Genomic DNA, 24,544 nt, shown 5'->3' with positions numbered 1-24,544 from the left:
TCAGGAATGGGGCAACCATAGCTGGGGTCGAGTATAGGTGGAAGTTCAATATCCTCTGCAGAGGCACAGATCCTGATTTGAATATCTATACCCTCTTTTTATGTGACCTCTTTTGCTCATCATCAATAAGTGCCTCCAGCTACTTAGTTTCTGTGGCAGTATCTTGCCCTATCTTCTCAGAGAGACTAGATGCATGGCAGTTCTGAAGCAGACTTGACGAGTTCATCCAGGATTAAAGATTCTATGGCAGTTAGGAAGACAGTTGAGAGGTGTGGATGTAAGAAATGGCCTCTTCTGACTCTTAGAAAATAATCTGGCTTTTAAAACAACCCCTTTCCTAGAAGGACAAGCCAAGGGACACCAGGTATGGCATGGAAGCAATAGCTGCCCCCCACAGTTTTGTCTTCCATCATCTTGCATCCAAACACATGCTTCCTCTGGAAACTGGCTTAAGATATCCCTTTGTATGTTTGTGGATCCATGCAGGTATTGTTGGTTTATGCTGTGGGGGGGGGGTAGGTGGGGGGATGACAAATCCTCACTTTATGCAAGAGTTCCTATTTCCTTGGCATCTTCTGAGTGGTGAGCCATAAGTTTATGTGCCCTTACTTTTTCCCCTCCTGAATTTGGGTGGCATTGTATCTTGAACATGAGAGTGACCTGCCAACGCGCCCATGTCTTGAGTTTGGTTGTAATAAATAAAATAATTCTGATTCTGTGTTGTCCTTATTCAGAATGGCTTTTCTGTGATGTAGCTTTGCTAAGTTCTTCAATTCCCATCATCCCTGACCACTGGTCCTGTTAGCTAGGGATCATGGGAGTTGTAGGCCAAAACATCTGGAGGGCCGCAGTTTGGGGGTGCCTGGGGTAGATCAACCTGGCCCCATCCATCAGTGAAGAAGCTGCTACAAATATCTTGTTTGTGTCCTGGTAGAAAACATGCTTGTAAGAAACTTGCAACTAAGAACTAGTGCTTGACTATACTTTTTTCTCCCCCCCCCATCCCCTCCTTTTCCTCTTCTTCTTGTATCATGTATTAGATGGTAAGCCTGAGGGCATCTTATTATTGATCATTGTAAACTGCTCTGTGGGCCTTTTGGCTGAAAAGTGAGGCTTTAAAAAATGAAGTACAAAGAGCTACTACACATGCAGTAGGTTTCTTTCCCCTCCCCCAACATCCCCCAAGTTGACCGTTGAGAGGGATTGCTGCCCCAGGTATCTCTCACCCTAGTTTTGCCATCCGGTAAACGAGTTTTGCTATTGATTCACGCACGAAACACGTGTGTTTTGTATCACAGCAAATGATGCCTTTTTGAGGCTTTCCACCTTCTTGGAAACATGGTTTATCTTCTAGAGTAAAGACAAAACAATGAATCGATTCACATGCCGCGGATCGCTTTTCTTGCAGATTCTCTGACACAGAGGTTGACCTACAGGGCAACAGATACACGCTAGAGATCAACATGGCCGCCCCAGGTCAGCAGCACACAACAATTGTCAATCCTCCCCCTCCAAAATACATCAATGCCCAAGGAACTGGCCGCTTGACAAATCAGCTCCAGTATTTGCAGAGGGTGCTCATGAGAGCAATGTGGAGACATAACTTCTCCTGGCCGTTTCACCAGCCGGTAGACGCTGCAGGCCTAAACCTCCCGGTAAGAGTTTACTGTGCTTTATCTTAAACAGAAATATGAATACAGTGGTACCTCGGGTTACAGACGCTTCAGGTTACAGACTCCGCTAACCCGGAAGTAGTACCTCAGGTTAAGAACTTTGCCCCAGGATGAGAACAGAAATCGCGCGGCAGCAGCGGGAGGCCCCATTAGCTAAAGTGGTACCTCAGGTTAAGAACAGTTTCAGGTTAAGAATGGACCTCCAGAATGAATTAAGTTCTTGACCAGCAGTAGCACTGTTGTTATGGAAGATGCAGGGGTACACGTGTCTGAACATGCAGGTCATCTTTCAGTGAGAAACTCTGGTGATGTAAGCACATCAGCCTTATCTGTGACAAATTCTTGAGCTTCCTCTCTCTCTCTCACTGTGATCACATATGGCAAACTGAAGCAGGTGTTCCTGCATAACAGAGCAATCTTATCCCTGACCAGGTGGCAATGGGGTGCCACAGGACAAAGTGGTATAGCCACTGTTGCTCGCATCAGCCAGGGTGGAAGGTGGGGGTGGGCATAGCCCTGCTCAGCACTGCACCAACCTGGATTGTGTGGGAATGTTGTGGACAGTAGGAGAGGATATATTGATTAAATATTATCCTTCCTCACTCACGCTAGTGAGCTGGGAGCAGAGCACATCCCCTTGCACATTGCTGGAAGCAAGTTGGTAGATTTGTTTGAATCTCCTGAGTTAAGCAGTCCAGTCTGGCTTGTCCAGATTGGATTTGTTCCTGGTAAATTCCCCTTTTGTCCCTCTTAAAAATAATACCGTAATAATAAAAAAATTATTATTTATACCCCGCCCATCTGGCTGAGTCTCCCCAGCCACTCTGGGCGGCTCCCAATTGAATATTAAAACAATACAGCATTAAATATTAAAAGCTTCCCTAAACAGGGCTGCCTTCAGGTGTCTTTTGAAATTAGGATAGCTGCCTATTTCCTTGACATCTGATGGAAGGGCATTCCACAGGGCGAGTGCTGCTACCGAGAAGGCCCTCTGTCTGGTTCCCTGTAACCTCACTTCTCGCAATGAGGGAACCGCAGTCTTCTCTTAAAAGTAATAAGTTTATTCTCATTCAGTTCTCAGTAGGTTCCCTGAAGGGGAGGCTTTAGCTTGTAGTTACAGAAGAGAGTGTGGGTTAATCTCATATGGGGATTGAGCCCATGTGCTGCTGACTGAGAGCCAGCAGACAGCAAAAGGCATCAAGATGGGTCAAGAGAAAAATGGAGGAAGGGGAAGATGGCTGCATGACCAGCCCCTTTATAGGGTCTGCCAGGGTCACACCCGTCTACCTGGTCACACGCAGGGGGAGGATGCTCCAGACCAGGTGTGACAGGAAGTCCTCCTGGCGGGATCAACATTCCTCTGTGTGTCTACTCTTGGCAAACAGGAGATGTTGTATTTGACTGTTTTTGTGATGTTACACCCCACAGATTGGACCCAATGCCATCAGCAGGGTCGTTCTGAAATCCAGTGGATTCTGGGCTGGCTCCCCTGAAGTCACATTTTTGGGGCTTCCTGTGAGCCGTTGCCCAGTGGGAATTCCTCCAGAGCTCAGGGAGCTCAGCACCAGATGAATGAATACTCCATGGATGGAGCATGGAAAGGTTTTGGGCTGGGTGAAAGGAGTTTTTTCTGTATCCACACACACTTAGCATGGTGGATTGGGTTATTGAATTGCTATTCAAGTGTTTTAAGAGGAGTGTGTCTCTTCATGAACATACTCCTTGTTAATATAGTTAATATCTATATATATAAAAATGTAAAAAAGGAGAAACTGTGAGCTCCACTTTTCTCCGAAACCGCTTGACCGATTGTCCTGGAATTTGGACACAATGGTCCATGCCACTACCCGAGTGCACAACCTCGGATTGCTCACATCTCATACCTGCGCAGGTAAAAACCTGCTTTTCCACAAACTAAAACAGCGCCCTCAAGTGGTGTTATTCCCACAGCTCCTCCTCCACCTCCTCCCTCCCCATGGAGTCTAGCCCACACCCACAAACCCCGCCTCCGCCACGAGATCCTGTAAAACAGGGAGACTCTGAGACTCGGGGGGATCTGAAGGGGGGCTATTACCCTCCATTTGACAGACTAACGCACAGCAACGCGTGCAGAGCCAGCTAGTAGTTTATAAAAGTATCAATAAAAACGAGAGCAACCATAGATGGTGAGATGCTCTTAGGAATGTAGCTGTTGTGTATTTCTAAATACAAACAAACTGAGATATATAATGCAACTTTTAATGCACAAATAATAGAATTTTAATGCCGTAAGGCACCAAATATTAGACCATATCACTATGAATTATAATTATATCTGATAAAGAATAAGATACTACTGTCAATTAGACTGAAGCAAATTGGCTGAAAATTGTAATGATAAAAGAAAATCACATACATTGTATATGTAGAAAATGGTCTTCAGCAAAGTGTGAAAACACCCTAGTTCAATGTGGAGAAGCAACGAAATAATTGCAGCTATGTGGTATTTTGATGGCAATTATTTTTTTTTAGCAGTTGCTATATAAAATTGAAAAATGAAATCTCTAAGAACTTATTCATAATGAAGAGTAAGTCTTCTCCCTTAAACACAAGTCCATAATTCATACTTGTAAAATAATTAATGTGGCTATATTATATATGGCCTTGCTCTCTTAAGTTCCCCTATACTATAATTAGTGCTATCAATCAATTAATCAACAAAACATTCACAAATTTCTCTCTCCAACCTTCTTGGCCCCCTATCCAATCAATCAAATTAAAACACATTGTCTCTGAACAAAACCTCTGTATTTTAGATACTGAAGGACGTGTAACATAAATTGAACTGGCAAAAATTCACTCATCGTAGGAAGAAAAGCCCATAATAGCTGCATTTCATTTCCTATTGTTGTAACTCATCAGAGCCAAAAGAAAGTAAAAGAAAAAAAGGGAAAGGTAGCTGTTAACTTTCAGCTATACCAATTAAAAATTTGCTGACTAATTAAAATAGGTCCCTTTTGATTGATCTTAAGTCACCTACCAGTTTACTGGAAGACTATGTAATCATAAATGATTTTGGTGCTCATCAGTATTCAATCTTTTCTTTTTCCTGACTATTTATTGGCTGAGCTATAATGTGCATATTCAGTCTGTGGGCCTTTCTCTTCAAAAATCATTCCAGGGCTTGGATCTTGTCAGTGAAGGCTAAACCCCTCAGACAATGTTTCCATTTTTCTTGACAAACTCAAATGGTCAGTTTGTCCAAAAGTGCTTTCAAAGTGACTGTCACCTTCCATTTCTGGTGCTGGATTTCCAAAGAAGCTGTCACTTGAGGTTAATATTAGAGGTCATTCACTCAGTGTAGTATATATATATATATAGGAACTAGCCTTGGGCCTCTTCTGCCTCTTCAGATTTCTAAGGGAGACACTTAAAACGTATTTCATATACATGCAAGAACATTGTACCATCAACCTTGGCTTGTCATCTATGACCAACTTTTTGGCGAATGCTACAGACAAAATTGTTCCTTCTCTGCACCTCTCTACCTACAGCCGTGTGTCAGTTTCTTCCACTAACTGTCTGCCTGGATTAAAATATACTTGTATTTTCTGGGGCTGCTGGGGGGTTATATAAACTAAAATTCAGGGTGCCCCTAGAAACACCCCTAAACTGGGTATGCAGCTACAATGCATCTGGGTTTTACTTGGCCTTAAGCATCAACGGAGAAGATGGAGAAGATGTCAAGATCTAGGAACACTTCTATAGGAATAGCGGGAATAGTTCACCAGTTAAATTGTTTTGGAAAGCTGTGTTTTGTTCCTAATTATAGAAGGCACAATAACACCGTCCCCGCAATTAATTAGCTGACCGAAAACTTTTCTCCAGAGGGAAAGTGTGTTTTCCCAACCTGCTTGCTTTAAGAATTACTGAGATTGTATGTAAAATACTTGACTTTAGCCATATAAATGCTGTTTTTCCTCTTACACCCAATCCACTGCCATAAATTAAGCAGATTTCAGTAAGGCCTTGGACAGTAGTTTACATCGAAGGTTATATGTTTTTTAAAAAGGTGTTGCACTGAATGCCTTTTTTTCAATATGGAAAAGTTTTCCCCTCCAAGACAGAAGGCAGAAGTCTATGGTTACGGCAACAAACTGTTCTTCTAAGACTCTAAGTCATGGTACTCTAACATTTCTTTCTTTCTCTCTCTCTCTCTTCTTTAAAAAAACTTCAAACAGGATTATTATAGCATTATTAAAAATCCAATGGACTTGACTACAATTCAGAAACGTCTGGAAAACACATGCTACACTTGTGCTGCAGAATGTATTGAAGATTTTAAAACTATGTTTGCAAATTGCTATTTGTATAACAAGGTATGTATTATATATAGCCAAAGGTGGCGGTTTTTCAGAATTCTCTGCAATGGTCTGTAAGGGCTACTTGGGATTATTTAATGGCAGCAGAATCATCTGTTGTTGTTGTTGCTAATAATTTAATTTATTGTTCACCCTTCCTCTTAAGGTCCCAGGGTTGGTTATGACAATTTAAAGTACAGACTTTTTAAACAACTTACAGTTGCTAAAGTAGGGCGGATTCTTAAAACAGACAATTAATTGTAATGGTGGGATACTCCACTTCTGCTGTCTTTTTTTTTTTTTTACTCAAATACCTGAACCTCATCAAAAACATGTATAAACATTTGCACGTCTCCTGCTGCTCCACTTCCTGGCAGTTGTTCCACAGCCCCACTCTCTGTTTTGGGACCACAGTTCCCATCATTCCCTAGCCATTGGTCCTGCTAGCTAGGGATGATGGGAGTTGTAGTCCAAAAACCGGGAGACCCAGGTTTGGGAATCCATGATGCTGTTCGCTTTGCCTGCTTCTAGAAGCGGCTAAACCAGGCTCCTTCAGTGTCCTGCCTCAAGCTGCTTTTCATACCCACCCTTCCTGTAATCTGCATCAAATTCATCTGCCTATGTATGTTTGCATGGGTACAATTTCAGGAATGAGGAACTTTGCAGGGAACAAAAAAACCATGTCTATGTAACCTCTAGGATACTAAAAAGAATACAGTAGTCCAGTTAGTAGCACCTTAGAGATCAACGTAAGTTTGTTCTGGGTAAAAGTTTTTGTGTGGGTTAGGGTGATGACTTTTTTACAACCTCATTTCCTTGTATTATAATTTGATGAGCTTTCATTAAAGATTACATAAAATCTTACTTTCAAAGAGATTTGATTAAAAAAACCTCATGCACAAAATGATTTAAAAACTTTTATTAGTTTTTTGACCATTTTTGAAGTCACTGTAAACAGATATAAAATTGAACCCAAGCTTTAGAGTCACATATATACAACATTATATAGGGTCATCAAACACACAAGGAAGCTTTTTTAAACTGCAGTAACAGTATAGACGCCGCTAGAGGACGGTGTTTTGCTACCTCTCCTGTAGGTTCTTTTCCCAGCATGCCCAGCAGGGTCTGCTGGCTGAGTTCTGAGGTCCCAAAAGGGGGCTTTTACCTTGCGCAGGTGTGACATTTGTATACCCTATGTTGCTAAGAACACTCCCCATTGTGGAATGTGGTGTTGTGACCAAATTTGATACAAAAATATATAGAATTGTTAATACAATTTTATGAAATGGTAAAACGGCATACAAAAAAATTAAAAACGGTTTGTGCGTGACCTTTTTTAATATTTCAATGGAATATACCTCATTTTAGTCATCAATAGGCAAAAGCTCATCCATTTGTGCTACAGGAAATAATTTTTGAGGGAAAAAAATGAAAAAGTCATCACCCTAATGCACACTTCTTCAGATTTCATGTGCCTGCACAAAAGCTTATACCCAGAACCAATTTAGTTGGTCTCTAAGGTGCTACTGGACAATTTTATTTATTTATTTCGACTGCATCAGACCAACATGGCTACCTGCCTGAATCTAGAATTCTGGGATACTACTGTTTTGTAGGAGCTGGAGTTATTGGAGTCCTTCAGCTGTTCCTACAGTGAGTAAGCTTTTTGCAAAGGGTGGAGACCTCTCAGATGAGCTGCAATGGAAACACAAACCGCGGACTGGTGTGACAGTGCCCCATTCTCTCTAATGAGCCCTGAGCTCTGTGACTTAAAAAATAAAAACAAACCAGTCCCTGCCTGTTGACTCGCAGCTGATTGTAATGTGAATGTCAGCATTACAAGCATCTTGATCTCATGTGTAGTAATGCTTGTCTTGCAGCCCGGCGATGACATTGTTTTCATGGCCCAAGCGTTAGAAAAAGTCTTTCTGCAGAAAGTTGCACAGATGCCCCCCGATGAGAAAATAGTGGTGGTCAATAAAGGGAGAAGGAAAGGGAAAAGAACGGAGGGTAAGAAAAGTAATTGAGCGGAGGTCTCTGAGCGGAATGTGGCACCAATGGAAGTGGCCGTAAAATATTGCATTCTGGAGAGCAGCTTTTCCAACGGCAAACATATAGAACAAAGAGTAAACAGCAACTGAGACTTATTTATGGCTGATGACAAGATTTAGTAGTCAGATTCGGCAGAACTGTTGTAGGATAAAGAATGTGGTGCTTTCAGGGCTGATTAAATATAGGAAAATCGAGCAATTGAAGTAGGAAATCTTATATCTAACACATGAGAGAGTAAAACAGGAAATATTGTACCTAAGACATGCATAGCTTAAGTCTGTGAGCTCGTTCTAGCTGACAAACTTTCTTAAGACTTTCTCCCAATATATAAATTAGGTTTAATTCTAGTCTTCCACTAAGGAAATGATAAGGCCAAAAGCAATCACTGTTTACTGTATGACAACGGGATCTTACATATATCAGTGCTGGCAATGCAAATGTACCTTTTCAATGGTGCATTGTGCTAACTGCTTCCTCTAGTTAGTACAGGCATCCCCAAACTTTGGCCCTCCAGATGTTTTGGACTACAATTCCCATCATCCCTGACCACTGGTCCTCTTAGCTAGGGATCATGGGAGTTGTAGGCCAAAACATCTGGAGGGCCGCAGTTTGGGGGTGCCTGGTCTAGTATCAGTGTTTCCCAAACTTGGGTTTCCAGCTGTTTTAGACTACAACTCCCATCACCCCTAGCTAGCAAGACCAGTGGTCAGGAATGATGGGAATTGTAGTCCAATAACAGCTGGAGACCCAAGTTTGGGAAACACTGATTTAGTAGTATTCATCTGAACATGTTTAATGCCTTCTCAGTCAAATAAGACCCTGATGGATGTTTTAGTTGCTCTAACAATAGATAGATAATTGGAAAATATGGAATTACAGTATACATGTATTGTATTACAATTTGGAACGCTCAAGGAAAAAAATGCCCAAGACAAGTACTGCCAATGTTAAATAAATTTTCCTGTTATTTATTTATTTATTTAACAGGGTTTATATACCACTTGATCATCAAAACGGCTAAGCATTTTACATAAAACAATATCATATATTCAAAAACAATGCCATATATCCATTAGCAATACCAACGATGCCAATAAAATCGAATGTTAAAAGGAATTTGACTTTAGTTTTCAAAATACAAGTGAAATCAGCATTTAAGAAAATATACCTAATAAAATGTGGTAAAATAGCTGTCGAAACTATGTGTTTAGTTATAACTGTTTATAAGGTGGGTTACTGCAAAGGTTTTGGATGCATGGTGGGTTTATTTTGGGGAGAATCCTATACAGTAATGCCATTTTGGGGTGGAATTCCATCGCACACTGGCAAATTCAGAACGCACAGTTCTAGTTGCTCGGAAAGTCTTCTGCAACAGATCTGCTTTCCTAAAAGATCAAGCTTTTTGCAGTAAGTAAAGGGGAGATACACTGGAAAAGGTGGAATCACCCTTGCTTAGATGCAACATCATCTCATCTTCCCACAAACAAATCGGAACGAATACTTAATTAGCTGACATAATCTAAGCTCTCTGCAGACAAATCACAACACAAACTGTAGTCTGGAAACAGCCTTTAAGTGCTGATCAAAACAGCTCCACCCCTGTACACAAGGAAGGTGTTGGCAGACTCAAAGGGGGGGGGGAATTTGTAGAAGTACAAAAAAGGCTTCCAGGCTGTGACAGTGGACGAGTTAGCAAAGAATCTTTAAAAAGGCCAGTTTTGGGAGCACTGCTAGAATTCCTTCGCTCATACAGCTTTGCTTAATTTCCATAGCGCCCGATGCAGGAATCCTGCAACTTAACCAAAGCCAGCCGCCAAAACAGGCTAAGAAAGTGAAGCCAGCTCAGATGATGACCCCGGCACCGCAGCAAAATGCCCCAGAACTGTCACCCGTGACTCCGCCATCAAATGTCATGCCAGCTACTGAAATGGCAACGAAAGGGGTAGGTTGTAAAAAGGTGGGTGCTTTCCTGGCCATCTACTGGTATGGCTTTTGGTACAGAGCACAATATGGGTACCAACATGAAAAGAGGGAAGCGGCACATGTTTAAAAGAATGGAATCTGCCCCCGTAAGAAGATGCTTAACAAAACAACAGAGATGCTGGCCAGCAGTAATTACCGCTAAATATGAACAAAGGCCTCTGAAATATTTCTAGATTTGAATGACTGGAAACAAGGGATTTTAAACTAAATTTTATTTTATTTTTTTACAGTAAGTTTTGTTAGTTTTCAATTACAATAATCCAGTGGTAGCCTCATCATAACAATGCCAAATTATAATCCAATTACCATCCCAAATCATTCAGATGCCAAATTATATAATTTAGGTGGCCTTAATAGTTTCTGTGTTCCAAAATCTTACTCATCTCAATTACAATCCATTCAAAATAACAACCCCTTATACAAAAACTGCAGTATTAACGATATCCATTCATATTGACACATTAAATTATTTATAAACCTATAAGTGTAGCATTCAAACGATATCCTTATTTCTCCTGTGTGTGACAATTATTCTATCTGTGGTGCATGGGCGTACCCAGCGAGGGGCAGGGGGGACAGCTCCCCCCCGAAGCAAAAAAAATTTTGATGCATTTTACAGACCATAACCCGCACTTTTCCCCTCCAAAAACTAAAGGGGAACAGTCGCTGTGGGTTATGGAAACCAGGCTGTTTCCGCCCCCTCCGCAGCTGCAGCCAGAGACAGGAACGTGGGAGGGGGGAGGAGCAGCCTGAGGGGGGGGGCACGGTTGGGAGCTACATCCTTCCTTCCCACCTCTTTCTTTCTTCTTCTTTTTCTCTCTCTCCCTCCCTTCTCTCTCTCTCTCTCCCCTTCCTTCCTTCCTTCCTTCCTTCCTTCTCCCTCTCTCTCTCCCACCCACCCCTTCCTTCTTTCCTTCCTTCCTTCTCTCTCTTCCCTCCCTCCCTCCTTCCTTCCCTCTTTCTCTCTTCCCCTCTCTTGCCCCCCCCAGTTTTGATCCTGGGTACGCCCCTGCTGTGGTGTTCCTTCCTGTCCTTGTAAAAGGTTGTCTTTTTTTTTCTCAGCTGTTGCTGCTCTCCATCATGTCTTGGGCGGAGCTAATATCCCATTGTTGTTTCAGAAGTTTTCCATTACTCCTTCCCTGTGGTTCATTGTTTCACCACTTCAACAAAACTAAATTTTATGAAGGTGGTGTGGTTCTTGCTGCTACACAACCTATTATTGTCCAGTGCTAGTCGGTATTGTTTCAGAATCTCTTTTCATCCCAGTGGCTGGACTCGCATTATTTCAAGATGGCATAACCTAACTAGAATCCTAAACTATGATTATACCGCCAACAAATGAATGGATTTTTCTCTGTGGCACCTAAGGGGGCTCCTGTTGCATCTCAGATGGTGGGTCTTGACAGATAACGAAAAATATAGCAAACCCAGAAGGCAGTCCACAACAACAGCCTAACAACAGTGCAATGCTTGTTGCTGTACAATGGGGTGGGTGGGTGTGTATGAGAAGATATACTGCAGGGCACAGATTAACTCATTTGAGGGGATCAAACACAAAGTGCTTTAAGCATGCAAAAACATTTTCTTGATGTAGAAGGAGCTACAGGGCCTGTTCAACAAGGAGGGGGGGCCTGTCTAATCTCGTGAGAAGGCGTTCCACAGGCCTGCGCCCACTGCCACTTGAACAGTGTTGGTTCAAGGCAAAAAGTAGATATAAAAACGAGAATTCCTGGATGCCAAGTTTGGGGCAAGTACTCCTTGATGAGAGAACCCCAGCAGAAATTTTACATTGCAACAAAAATATGTAGCCAAAAATGTTTTCTGTGAACCATCCTGAGACCTCTAGGTATAGGGCGGTATATAAACTCTAATAGTAGTAGTAGTGCTAGTAGTAGTAGCAGAGTAAAGTGTGGAAATATGGTTTGTAAGGCCTTTAAAACAAGCCTTTCCAAGTGAGTTCCTCTTCCCCTGGCATAGGAAAAGACCACATGTTTAGTAAGTTAAAAACTTCAAAGGTCAGGTTTATGTGCTTTTCCATATCGGTCAAAATTTAGTTTAGTTCCAAAGTGGTGAAAGTTCCTAAATTATTGGAATAGGAACTCAAGAGTGGCTTGTGAGAGCCATATTGTCTTAGTTTGGAGCAACTAACTCAGACCTCACATGTTGAGCTTCTCAGGTAGACTGATCAATAGGCTTGATTGCCCATTTCCTCTCAGTGTAAGGGAAGTGGACATAGCTAAGCCTGGCAGGACAGCTTACTTTATGGTATTAACCCCTTCATGTACTAATTAGTCTGAAGCATGGTTTATATCAGGCACCCCCAAACTTCGGCCCTCCAGATGTTTTGGACTACAATTCCCATCATCCCCGACCACTGGTCCTGATAGCTAGGGATCATGGGAGTTGTAGGCCAAAACATCTGGAGGGCCGCAGTTTGGGGATGCCTGGTTTATATGAAGGTGGTTATCCCACAGAATGCACAGCTCCTAGTATGAGCCATGCATCTGAGCCAGAGGATATCACAGACTCCTCCCAATATCTCAGTGATCAGTTTGGTAGTGGTGAGTACACTTACCAAGGTGGGGTGAGAACCACCTCACCTGGATACCATGCAACAACTAAATAACCAGTATGCATTTCCTGTATAAATGGTCTTCTGAAAAGGAAATAATAAATCTATAGTGAAGTCTGGTTGTTGTTTTTTACCTCCCTCCTAACTTCCTAAAAGATACTAAATATATCTCTTAGGTTGAGACCTGCCTATTTCTCCCAAGTTCTTGGAAAGTATCTGAAAGGAATTGGCTGGGGGGGGGGGGAAAGTCCAGCATCATATTGGTCATAGTTGGATTTGTAACTGTTTTATTTCAAAGGGTCATCAAACAAATGTGAATGCTGTAGCTCCTTTCTTTATTAAAGCCTGTGTTTCTGTATCAAAAAGGGCGTGAAAAGGAAAGCGGATACCACTACTGCCATCATCACAGCGAGCAGTGAATCCTCTCCATCACCCAATGAACCCAAAATCGTCAAGATCTCCTCTCGGGAAGAATGCGAAGAGTACCTCTCGAAAAGAGACTTGCCAGACTCCCAGCAGCCACTCGCACCCATGAAAAATGTCAAGCTAACAGAACCTCTAAAATACTGTAACGAGATCATTGGAGAAATGTTCTCAAAGCATCATGCAATGTATGCTTGGCCCTTTTATAAGCCAGTAGACATTACAGCCTTAGGACTTGAAGACTATCATGATGTTATTAAGCACCCTATGGATCTTGAAACTATTAAAGTGAGTGGGGGGGGGACACGGCGTAGTGAGTGCATTTGGCGGCTAGTCCTGTGAATTCTTCAGATTTCGAAAATTGTATTTTTGGATTTTTAAAGGCTTTAAAAAAGGCAATCTCTAACAGCCACACAAGCTAGAGTATGGAACAACTGAAGGCTGGCTGGATTATATTTGCAGGGCAGGAGACGAAGTACTGGCAACCCCTATGCCAAACCTTTTCCCATGCTTCCCCCCTGCCCCTTTCCCCTGCTGTACCAATTGGCCCCTCAGTTGCCAACCTGGAGAAGTTAGAGCTCTGCATCCATACCCTAAGTGGCTCTTTGGTAACTAGTTATTGACTGGGCTTTGGGGGGAACAGCCAAGATGAAAATGTCCATGGTGGAAGAACCTTTGCATTGGGTTTGCTCTTAATATCTGTCATGCATGCACTGTGTACTAGGCACTGAGCAGAAGTCTGGCATGGTTCCTGCCAGAGGAGGCGATGTACCAGACGTGTGATGGGGAAGGAACATAGGATGGTGCGAAGCTGCATTAGTCAGTCTAGCTCAGTAGTGACTGGCAGCAGTTCTCTGAGATTTCGGACAGAGATCTCTCCTAGCCCTACCTGGAGATTGAACCTGTGATGCTCTGCATGCAAAGCAAAGTGGTCCACCTCTGAGCGTACGATTGATGCTCATTTGTGGGAGGAAGAGCATCAGCAGGGGCTATTAAGAGATGGGTGGCTTTTAGAGAGAGCGGAGAAAGGCAGAAAGAGGGAAAGACTTTGCTAAGCATGGTGAGCAGCAGAAGGACCACCAAGGCGGAAACTGCATGTGCGTTTTCAGTATGTAGTGTAGTAGTAGTAATAATAATAATAATAATAATAAATAATCTGGCTGGGTTTCTCCAGCCACTTTGGGTGGGTCTCAACGGAATTAATGATAATAAAAAAAGTGATGAAACACCAGACATTTAAAACTTCCCAAAACATGGCTGCCTTCAGGTGTCTTCTAAAAGTCAGACAGTTGTTTCTTTCATTGACATCTGATGGGAGGGCGTTCCACGGGGCGGGTGCCACTACTGAGAAGGCCCACTGCCTGGTTCCCTGTAGCTTCACTTCTTGCAGTGAGGGGATTGCCAGAAGGCTCTCGGAGCTGGACCTCAGTGTCCGGGCTGAAACAATGGGAATGGAGACGCTCCTTTGGGTATACTGTATGCTTTAATGATCGCTCTGACAACTCTTTTTCAGTTTAATATGCATTACCAAGCATGTACAAATTATGCTTTTCCCACTTCCTGGAACCTTCTGCAGCTAGTGCAGGAGAAATTACTCTTCCCCCTATGCTGTGAACAGATTTGTCCACAGGTGGCAAAAAAATTCAGCATAGCCAAAATAAGAAAATTTGTTGCCAGCGATCCGTTTGTGATATCTCTGTATTACCAGTTTTTAGTTTTTAGCTCTCGTCTAGAAGCCTCATAAGGTGTAAACCTGCAATAGTCCCTATTTAAGTTGACTAAACAGTATATACAGTACTTAATAAGCCAAGTACGACTGTGGATGACAAACTTGAAATATATTTATTTGGGCAGATATCTGGGGTTCAGGTCTCAATCATCCAAATATTAAATTTATAGGATTCAAATAAATGGTGTCCTTAATTAGCGTACATCGGATATGCACCCCAGAATCGGAATCTTGAGAAATCCTTCTGTTTTCCACAGAAAAAGATGGAGAATTGTGAGTACAAAGATACCCAAGAGTTTGCTGCTGATGTTAGGCTAATGTTTATGAACTGCTACAGATACAACTCCCCGGACCATGAGGTAGTAGCGATGGCAAGAAAACTCCAGGTGAGTGAATTATTGATATACTGAAAAGCAGCATTTTTGAAACTCCACCGAGAAGTGCCTTTAAGCAACTGCTTTACCTTGTTCTGAAACTGCAGAACTGTTAAAACAACCCGAAAACTTCATCAATGGAGGTTTGTAAGATGGCTAACTTTCTTCTGTTAAGGATGTCTTCGAGATGCTGTTTGCCAGAATTCCAGATGAACCGGCTCCCTGCAGTCCTCTGCTCTACCCGGCTGCAAGAAGCACAGCAACTCTTTCTAGTGGAAGCAGCAGCGACGCCTCTTCCGAGGATTCGGAGGATGAAAGAGCGAGGCGCCTTGCAGCGCTCCAGGATCAAGTGAGTGGCAAGGCACACATGCGACCTAGCCGCGGTGCGTGCTTGCGATTAGCAGAATGGATGGGCTGCTAGGTTACCTCTGTTTATTTCTCGGTGTCGCAGAATAACCAGCCTAGTTCCTCACTGGCTGTAGCTGAACAAAGCAGTAAAAAAAAGAGGCTAACAATATTCCTGATTGCACCAAACAATTAATACAGTGGTACCTCTACTTACGAATGTTTCTACTTACGAATGGAGCTCCGTCCGCCATCTTGGATGCGGTTTAGATAGGATTTTTTCTACTTACAAATTTTTAGATAGGGTTGCTTCAACTTACAAATTTTTTCTCCCAATGCATTCCTATGGGATTCGACTTACAATTTTTTTTGACTTACAAATGTGCGTCCGGAACACATTAAATTCGTAAGTAGATGTACCACTGTACAGTGCATGTTGCTTATTCGCTGCCTCATTTCTGGTAAGCTGGTTCACCCTTTCAGTGTGGTGGAGTTGTGGGACGGCAGAGGCCCCTCTAAGGCCCCGGCGTGGGAATCTTGGGCTCAGCCTCCTCTCTGGAAAGGTGGCATGGGCGTTAGCCCGTACTGCCCATTGGGAGCTGGAATCTAGCCTGCATCCAGGATTGGCAAATGGGGGTACTATCATAAAACATTTGTGTGTGTGTGTTACACACACACACACACACACACACACACACACACACACATAAACACAGCCATATAAAAATATGTTGTCATGAGGATTTTCATTGGAATTTCTTCCCTCTAAATAGTGCCATTCACCACTCTGAGAGATACTATTGACAAAAACTCAACCCCCCCTAGCAGTTTTTTAAAATAATAATAATAATTTATTATTTATACCCTGCCCATCTGGCTGGGTTTCCCCAGCCACTCTGGGCGGCTTCCAACAGAAATATTAGATTACACTAATTTCTTAAAGATTAAAAGCTTCCCTAAACAGGGCTGCCTTCAGATGTCCTCTAACAGTCTGGTAGTTACTTCCGGGTTCATGTCAGACAGATAGAATCTAATATTTATTTTCATTGTGCCGTGATGTTAGACCCCCCAGAAAAGAGGATAGCAAGGGTTTGCATAGCTGGTTGTGCAATGGACAGTAGACAAGAATATATTATTCTGTGTCCAGCACATTCAAAAAACATCCGCAATGTCTATCGTTTCTTGGGATGTTTAAATATCTGCCCTTGACAAAAGCTTCGGTCGGGCTAACGTAAAGGCCCCGTGCAGGACTGGAATTATTAATTTTGAAATATAAGGCTTTTTTTGTTTTGTTTTTTACAAAAAGGCAAAACCCGCAATTTTCCAATTAACTTAAGATCCAGGACAAAGTGCTTTCGGAAATTCCCTCTGGACGTCAATTCTACTCTAGAAATCACAGTAATGTCCGGGGTAATCCGGACGTGTGGCAGTCCTGGCTGTATGACGTTCAAGGAATGTGATAGGCACCAGATCTGGTACAATGCAGCAAGCATCCACACAGAGTCAAGTCCTATTGTTTCGATGTAAAATTATGGATCTGCCATTGCGGAAATTAAGATGGGGATGTTTCAATATCTGTAGCACAGTTACATTAACACTAATCAGGCGCCTCTCAATCTAAAAATTGGTTTAATCTAAACATTATTTCCTTATGTACGACTGCTAGTGTCTGACTGCTACTAAACAGCTTGCTTATTCCCCCATAAATGTAAACTGTAGAAAAGCAAAGCAGAAGATCAATCTTTTCTAGCTGCCTCTCTCTCTCTCTCTCTCTCTCTCTCTCTCTCTCTCTCTCTCTCTCTCTCTCTCTCTCTCTTTCTCTCTCTCTCTCTCTCTCTCTCTCTCAGTATAGAGTGGGGAATTCGTGATCTCTTTGATATGCTCCCTCTTTGTAGTAGCTTTCCTGCCGACTTTCATAGAATCATAGAATCATAGAGTTGGAAGAGACCACAAGGGCCATCCAGTCCAACCCCCTGCCAAGCAGGAAACACCATCAAAGCATTCCTGACAGATGGCTGTCAAGCCTCTGCTTAAAGACCTCCAAAGAAGGAGACTCCACCACACTCCTTGGCAGCAAATTCCACTGCCGAACAGCTCTTACTGTCAGGAAGTTCTTCCTAATGTTTAGGTGGAATCTTCTTTCTAGGTGGAATATATCTTTCTAGGTGGAATCTTCTTTAAAAGATGCATGCAAATATTTTGCGTTTTAGTGCTCCCCTACTTTTTCTTTTTCTTCTCTTTTAAATAGCTTAAGGCTGTTCACCAGCAGTTGCAAGCTTTGGCTAAAACAACTTTACCCAGACTGAAGAAGAGGAAGAAAGGGAAATCTAAGAAGGAAAAGCGAAAAAACAAAGTCAGGAAGAAGTCAGAAAGCCAAAAGAAGAGAAAGATGAAGAAGCTGAAGAAGAAAATGTCTTTGAACATGTAAGATTGTTTGTGGGTGTGAAATTGTACTTGAAGCTGTTGGCACTGTAGTTAACTCGTTTTTTTATTTTCTCTCTTGCAGACGTTCAAAGAAAATCAAGCAGCAAGAGGAGCCAGGACACAAGTCTGAGAACGAGGATAATGCGAAGCCTATGAGTTATGATGAAAAAAGGCAGTTAAGTTTGGACATAAATAAACTCCCAGGAGAGAAGCTTGGCAGAGTGGTTTATATTATTCAGTCGAGAGAACCTTCACTGAGACACTCAAATCCCGATGAAATGGAAATAGACTTTGAAACTCTAAAAGCATCAACTTTAAGGGAACTGGAGAAATACGTTATGGCTTGCTTGAGAAAAAGACCCAAGAAACATTATGGTGCGTCATGTAATGTACATGAAAACGTTAGGAGAAACTTGCGTTTTTCCTAGAGAATTGTTTGGATTCTTGTTCCTGATATTTATTTGCACCCCGCCCCGTTTATTTCACGCAGCAAAAAAATCAAAGGAAGAGTTTAACTTTGAGAAGAAGCAAGAATTGGAAAGGAGGTTGCTGGATGTCAATGGGCAGCTCAACTCCACGAAGCAAAACGCAAAACGTAGGTTGAGGCATGGAGGAGGCAGTTTAGAAATAATGATGTGGAATTCTCAAAAGGGTGGAGATTCTGTGGCCCAATCGCACAATTGTCGGAACTGGGAAAGGCCATAGCAGCGAGATAAACTATCGCACTGTCTTGTCCGGCAAGCATTACAGGCATAGGAGTGTCAATTAAGCCTAAATCTCTTATTAGTGCATGAACGTTGCTGTGTTCACACACACACACACACACACACACACACACACACTTCCCCAAGTCCCATGTTTTGTTCAGATCTTCTCCCTGTGTTACAGCAGAAACTAATGCTGTATCAAAGACCATTGGAGGGCCAAGCCGGCTAAGTGAAAGCAGCAGCAGCAGCAGCCTCTCTTCTGACTCTGATAGCACCAGCAATGATTCCAGCTCTTCCAACGGAAGTGATTCTGAATCAGGTGCACTCGTTTTCCTTTTCTCCTCCTTTTTTATGAATAAGCTTCTTGAAACAATGTGCCTAGTGAATCTTGCTCTGCTACTTAAACTGGGGGTGGGGTCTAAGGACAGGGGGAGGGGAAACGTAATAGAAATTAGATTTAAAAAAGTAATTAGATCGAAAAAAGAAGTCAGGAATTAGATCGGAAAAATTTCTATGGATAACCGCGTTTTAAAATTTCCTGCTGTCTGGCGCCATCTGGTGTTGCATATTTATAGGCGCATTTAAATCGCCGTTTCTTTAGTAATATAGCTGAGTCCTGGGACTTCTTCCAGGCCAGACTCTTAAATTGCTAACTGGGAGAGAGAGCTAAGTTTGTGATGAAGTTCTCCTTGAAGAACTGCAAGAGAGAGGGCGAGGAGCAGCTTCCCCCCCTGTGTGTTTGTGTATGTGTATTTGCAACACACACCTACTGTCCCAATAAGAATAGGTTGCAACAGTCATTGCCTAAGGCAATCGTGGGTTAGGAGGACCAGAGATAGAAACTGGAGGAAAAAAGCAAAGCGACAAAAGTATCGACAGCGAAAATGTATGTAATGCCAGCATGCGTATCCAAAGCCTGGATGTCTAAACTTCTGCGTCTTTTACAGAAATGTGCCTGAAGCAAAATGAAAATGGGCAAAAGGATTCATTTTGCAGAGAGCAGCTTAAGGTAAACTCCCCCCCCCCAACCCGTGCTTATAAAATGTCCACAAGTTTTCACTTATACTTTTTCTTCCCCTTTGGCTGTTCTTTTGCACCTCTTCCTGATATGCTAGCACCTCTGCACGCGATAATTGCTTGGAGCAGCATCCTATGCATCCGTTTACCTCTAAAGAGATGTCTGATCCTGCCTGAATCTTTTCCTCCCCCACAGTTGAGGACCTTCCCCCCATCCTTCTTAGAGTCTGGTTTTCATAGGGGTACCTTCTCTGAAACGCACCTTTTTATGTACAGTGGTACCCTGGTTCTCAAACTTAATCCATTCCGGAAGTCCATTCCAAAACCGAGGCGCGCTTTCCCATAGAAAGTATTGCAAAATGGATTAATCCGTTCCAGACTTTTAAAAACAACCCCCCCCCCAAACAAAAAATATAAACTTAGTTGGTCTTTAAGGTGCTACTGAAGGAATTTTTTTATTTTCCCCCCAAAACAGTAATTTAACATGAATTTTTACTGTCTAATGAGACCATCGATCCAGAAAATTAAAGCAATAAGCAATGTACCACAGTCACACAATCAATCAGTAGCTGAACTGGGTTCCGCACAGTCGCAAAAACAAACAAAAAAAGAGCCGCAAAAAACAAAAAATAGCAAAAACAGACAAACCTCAGCGTAACACTCAAAACAGAAGTGTGGCACTCAAATTGGAAGTGTAACACTTGAAAGGGAGCACGTTTGGCTTCCCAAAAAAGTTCACAAACCAGAACATTTACAGGTACTTCTGGATTTGCAGTGTTTGTGTTCCAAGTGGTTTGAGTACCGAGGCGTTTGAGAACCAAGGTATCCCTGTACCGTATTAGGATATTTTCTAAGCTTCACTTTTGCACGAAAGAGGAATTCCTTGGCAGTATATGTAAAAAATAAAAATTGCATATTGACTATAAAATTAAAACAAGACAAGATCAAAATGGCATAATAAAATTCGAAATAATCGATAAAAAAAATAATTGGGGCTAAAACCAAAAATATAAAAAGACTGAAACCATGAATATAAAAAGCCTCAGCAAGTAAAAGTCTTTAAGCCAACACACAAAAAAGTTTTTTCAGCAGGGCTTTCCAAATCTGGGGCATCGCTCCTGGAAAGGCTCCCTCTATCACAGATGCATAATGCGCTTCTCCTACAGATGGAACCTCATTTGTGATGTGCTGGCAACATTTTGCAATGCAGGCAACTCCCCATTTACGCAGCACCGCCTGGGCCAGCCCCTGCCGCCCCTCCCCTTTCAGGCACCGAAACGAATGAATGGATTTTTATTTGCATCGGCCATCAGCCATAGGAATAAAACAACAATACGATGCGCAAAGAATAGAAATAAAAATTCAATTATATAAAATACATTTTAGGCTTTTGAATCAGTAGCCAAATATATTGGATAATATATATATATATATGATAAGAATAATATTGGAGGTAACTGGATATTGAAACCTGCTTAACCTAAATCATATATCCCAGTTTTACAGCGGCCCTTTAAAGTACGCTTCACGCAGAGCATACGCAGTCAGAAGTTGACCTGGCTAAGAAAACACCACCAAGAGCGTAGGGAATTATCTCCCTTATATGAAACCCCTTACTAGCTGCAGACTTGTAAAAGTATGCAGATGAAAAAACAAACGGTTGGGTTTCTTTAACTGAAAAACAAACTGACTCTAAAGAGACTTTAAACTAAAGATAAATGCTTTCTCTCTTAGCAAAATTCCAACCTTCAACCCATTCCAAACTTCCCACAAACTCCCGCATAACTCCCATTAAACTACCCAAGAATTAACAGCAAACTAGCATTATAACTAAGCAACTCTCATACTACCGGTAAGAATCAACTAAGGAGTCTCAGAACAACTGAGAGAGTGATCTACTTAGAGATGAATCAAACTGAATGATCTAACTAAGAGATACAGAAGGCTTTCTGGCAGAGCCTTCCATACAAGAAGCAGAGCCCACGCCTGTGAGCAATTAACAGAAACACAGACACCTGTTTCTCTTAAACAGACAGTATTTACATTAGACCGGCTCTAAAGTAACTTGTCCACAGGGACATAAGCGTTTTTCATATGGAATCTGTTGGAATCGTCCCTCAAGTACAGCCCAGGGCAATACATTCCATCTTGCGAGAGTAAAAGCGTGTCTATATTTTAGAATTGCTAGGCTATGCAGATACCGTGTTTCTCCAAAAAATAAGCCATACCCCGAAAATAAGCCATAGTGATAGACAGTTTAACCTTGTAGGTTAAACTGTATCATACTTAATAATAATTTTAAAAAGACATCCCCTGAAAATAAGCCACCGTGTGTTTTTTTGAGGAAAAATAAATATAAGATGGTGTCTTATTTTTGGAGAAACACGGTAGTTAGGAGCAGCCAGAGAGCCCAAATGGGAAGGTGGAAAATGGTCACATCATGGGCAAAATTTCCTTATTGAGGCCAAGTTGTTCTGACGCTCGATATCATTTAGGCACTGACAAATTAGGCTGATTGCTTTACTAAAACCCAAAGTGAGTAGCTGTTGTGGTGATAAACGGTGGGCGTGTGTCAATCACGTGCAAATGGGGAGGAGCCTGTACAGGACTCGTTCAGTGAGTAAGATGATATGAGTAGCCCTGCTGAATTCTTCCCTAGATGCCTCTGCTTTATCCAAGGATGTCCTGCGCTATTGTCCCCCAAATACGGAACACTTCGCCCCCTAGCATGCAGTTTCAAAGATCCACAGAAATGAGGATCGCTCACCAGCCGCTGCAGCATACCCCTCTGAAACCACGAGAACAAAGCATCGTCTCTCCTCCAGGTAGATCTTCTTGGAAAATGGGGTGATTCACAAAAGACGCTCCCCGGGGACTTTCGTAGGGCCGTGACTTGGCTTTCTGCACAAACATGTACTCGGGGAGGACGATTGACATATGCACATAGCTTTTAAGTGGTCCCTGTTCCCTTGTGATGAGCGGTACCCTGGGTTTTGTTTCCTTTTGGGTGAGAAAGTGAGGGAGACATGGCATTTATTTATTTGCAATATTTGCTTTATCTACAAGTGGGTTAGAAGCAGAAGCATGGATTTCAGTAAAAGCATCAGTTGCCAGCTCAGAACCTACTTACAGTATAAAAAACATGTTGTGTGTTCTGGTAATACAAGTTTAAACAGGGCACGCCACGTAACTTCAGAAGAAGCATCAGCTGCCGTTAAGGAAAACTTAAGATTTGTTTTGTGTCAAAGCCTGAATTTCTATCTAGAATTGGCTAGAGTGACAGGCCCATTGACAGTAATCAGATGGCAAATCTACATCACCCAACAAGCAGTCAGTCCCCTCTTCACAATCCCATAAGTTTCAGTCCAGGCTGCATGGATTGGACATAATCCTTAAAATGTAGAGGAGATCAGTTTTAATTGTTGCCCATGGCTGTATACATGCTCAAAGAAAAACTGTTCGCCATTTGTGGTGGGAGGCTGCGGCCCTGGCAAAGATCTGCGCTGGCTGACAATTCCGACCGGGGTTAAATTTAAGGTGTTCCTATTGTCATGTATGGCAATACTCTTAAGCGCTTGGGGCCAGTTTACTTAAAGCACGGGTGTCAAACACAAGGCCCGGGGGCCAAATCCGGCCCGCCAGACCTCGTCATGTGGCCCGCCGAGCGCCCCAGCCAGCGGGACCCAGCAGTGGGACTTTGCTGCTGAAGTGCCGCGCCAACAAAGTGCCGACAAACAGCTGGGGCCGGGGAAATGCTTTTCCCCCCTGGGTCCCTTCGCGCTCTTTTCTGGCGCTGAATCAAGGCGGCGACCCCCCTTCCCTTTCTTCCTTCCTCTCTCTCGTTCTTATTCTTTCTTTCCCTCGCCTTCCTTCCTTCCTTATCTCTGTCTTCTCTCCCTCTTTCTTTTTCTTTCCTTCTTTATTCCTTCTTTCCTACTCTTATTTCTCTCACCTCTTTCCTTCCTCTCTCCCTCCTGCTCCCTCTTTTCTTTCTTTCTTTCTTTCTTTCTTTCTTTCTTTCTTTCTTTCTTTCTTTCTTTCTTCCTTACTTCCTTCCTTCCTTCCTTCCATCCTTCCCAACTTTCTTCCTCTCCCTCATTCTTATTCTTTCTTTCCCTCTACTTCCTTCCTTCTTTCTCCCTTTCCGTCTTCTCTCCCTCTTTCTTTCTTTTTCTTTCCTTCTTTATTCTCTTCCTTATTTCCTACTCTTCTTTCTCTCCCCTCTTTCCTTCCTTCCTTCCTTCCTCTCTCCCTCCCACTCCCTCTTTTCTTCCTTCCTTCCTTCCTTCCTTCCTCCCCTCCCCTCTCCCTCCCTCTCCCTCTCCCTCTCCTCAGAAACATAGAATGCTGCTTTATACTTCTGGCCCTTAAACCCTGGAACCAGGAGAGCAGCTCCTGTGAGTCAACCTCAGCCAGTCCCTTTGGTGAAGGGTGGTGGCTCACTGGCAGAACATCTGTCCTGCATGCAGAAGGACCCCAGCATCTCCAGGTACTACCGGTAGTAGCTCTGCAAAGGTCCTGCATGAAACACTAGCGAGCCTCCACCACCCAGTGCAGTTACCAAAAATCATTTTTCAATAAATTGTACAATAATTGTACATTTGAATATCTACTTGCCATTATTCTGACTATGTTTCTGCTTTCAGAGCTAGTTATTACTTACATTATTACAAAAAACAGTAATAATTGAATGCAGTGACAATAATTTATGATAATAAAGAGTGGACACATAGTCCTACAGATACAACCGGCCCTTTGAGGGTGACCAAACTGCTGATGTGGCCCCCGATGAATTTGAGTTTGACACCCCTGACTTAAAGGATCATCTTACCCCAAATGTGTCCATTTGACCATTTCGATTTGTGGAACTGGCACTTTTCCAAGTGGCACCTCATGTTTGTTCAG

The 24,544-nt window shown here is 42.5% G+C and overlaps 1 protein-coding gene across 1 annotated transcript in view; it reads left to right on the top strand.

Moving 5' to 3' along the window:
• The first annotated feature begins 1,463 nt into the window (after positions 1-1,463).
• The window catches only part of BRDT (bromodomain testis associated), a 36,011-nt gene continuing 12,930 nt past the window's right edge, over positions 1,464-24,544 (top strand). The window contains exons 1-13 of the mRNA XM_060277457.1: positions 1,464-1,655; positions 5,894-6,031; positions 7,894-8,032; positions 9,838-10,007; positions 12,987-13,331; positions 15,030-15,158; positions 15,322-15,495; positions 17,740-17,915; positions 17,998-18,290; positions 18,406-18,514; positions 18,784-18,941; positions 19,570-19,631; positions 22,299-22,464. Of these exons, the coding sequence (XP_060133440.1) occupies positions 1,464-1,655; positions 5,894-6,031; positions 7,894-8,032; positions 9,838-10,007; positions 12,987-13,331; positions 15,030-15,158; positions 15,322-15,495; positions 17,740-17,915; positions 17,998-18,290; positions 18,406-18,514; positions 18,784-18,941; positions 19,570-19,631; positions 22,299-22,464 (2,251 nt within the window). The remainder of the gene's footprint in view (positions 1,656-5,893; positions 6,032-7,893; positions 8,033-9,837; positions 10,008-12,986; positions 13,332-15,029; positions 15,159-15,321; positions 15,496-17,739; positions 17,916-17,997; positions 18,291-18,405; positions 18,515-18,783; positions 18,942-19,569; positions 19,632-22,298; positions 22,465-24,544) is intronic.

The sequence above is a fragment of the Zootoca vivipara genome, chromosome 7, assembly GCF_963506605.1.
Source record: "Zootoca vivipara chromosome 7, rZooViv1.1, whole genome shotgun sequence".
Lineage (NCBI taxonomy): Eukaryota > Metazoa > Chordata > Lepidosauria > Squamata > Lacertidae > Zootoca > Zootoca vivipara.
The sequence above is the reverse complement of the archived record's forward strand: the minus strand, read 5'-3'. Positions and strand labels throughout refer to the sequence as shown.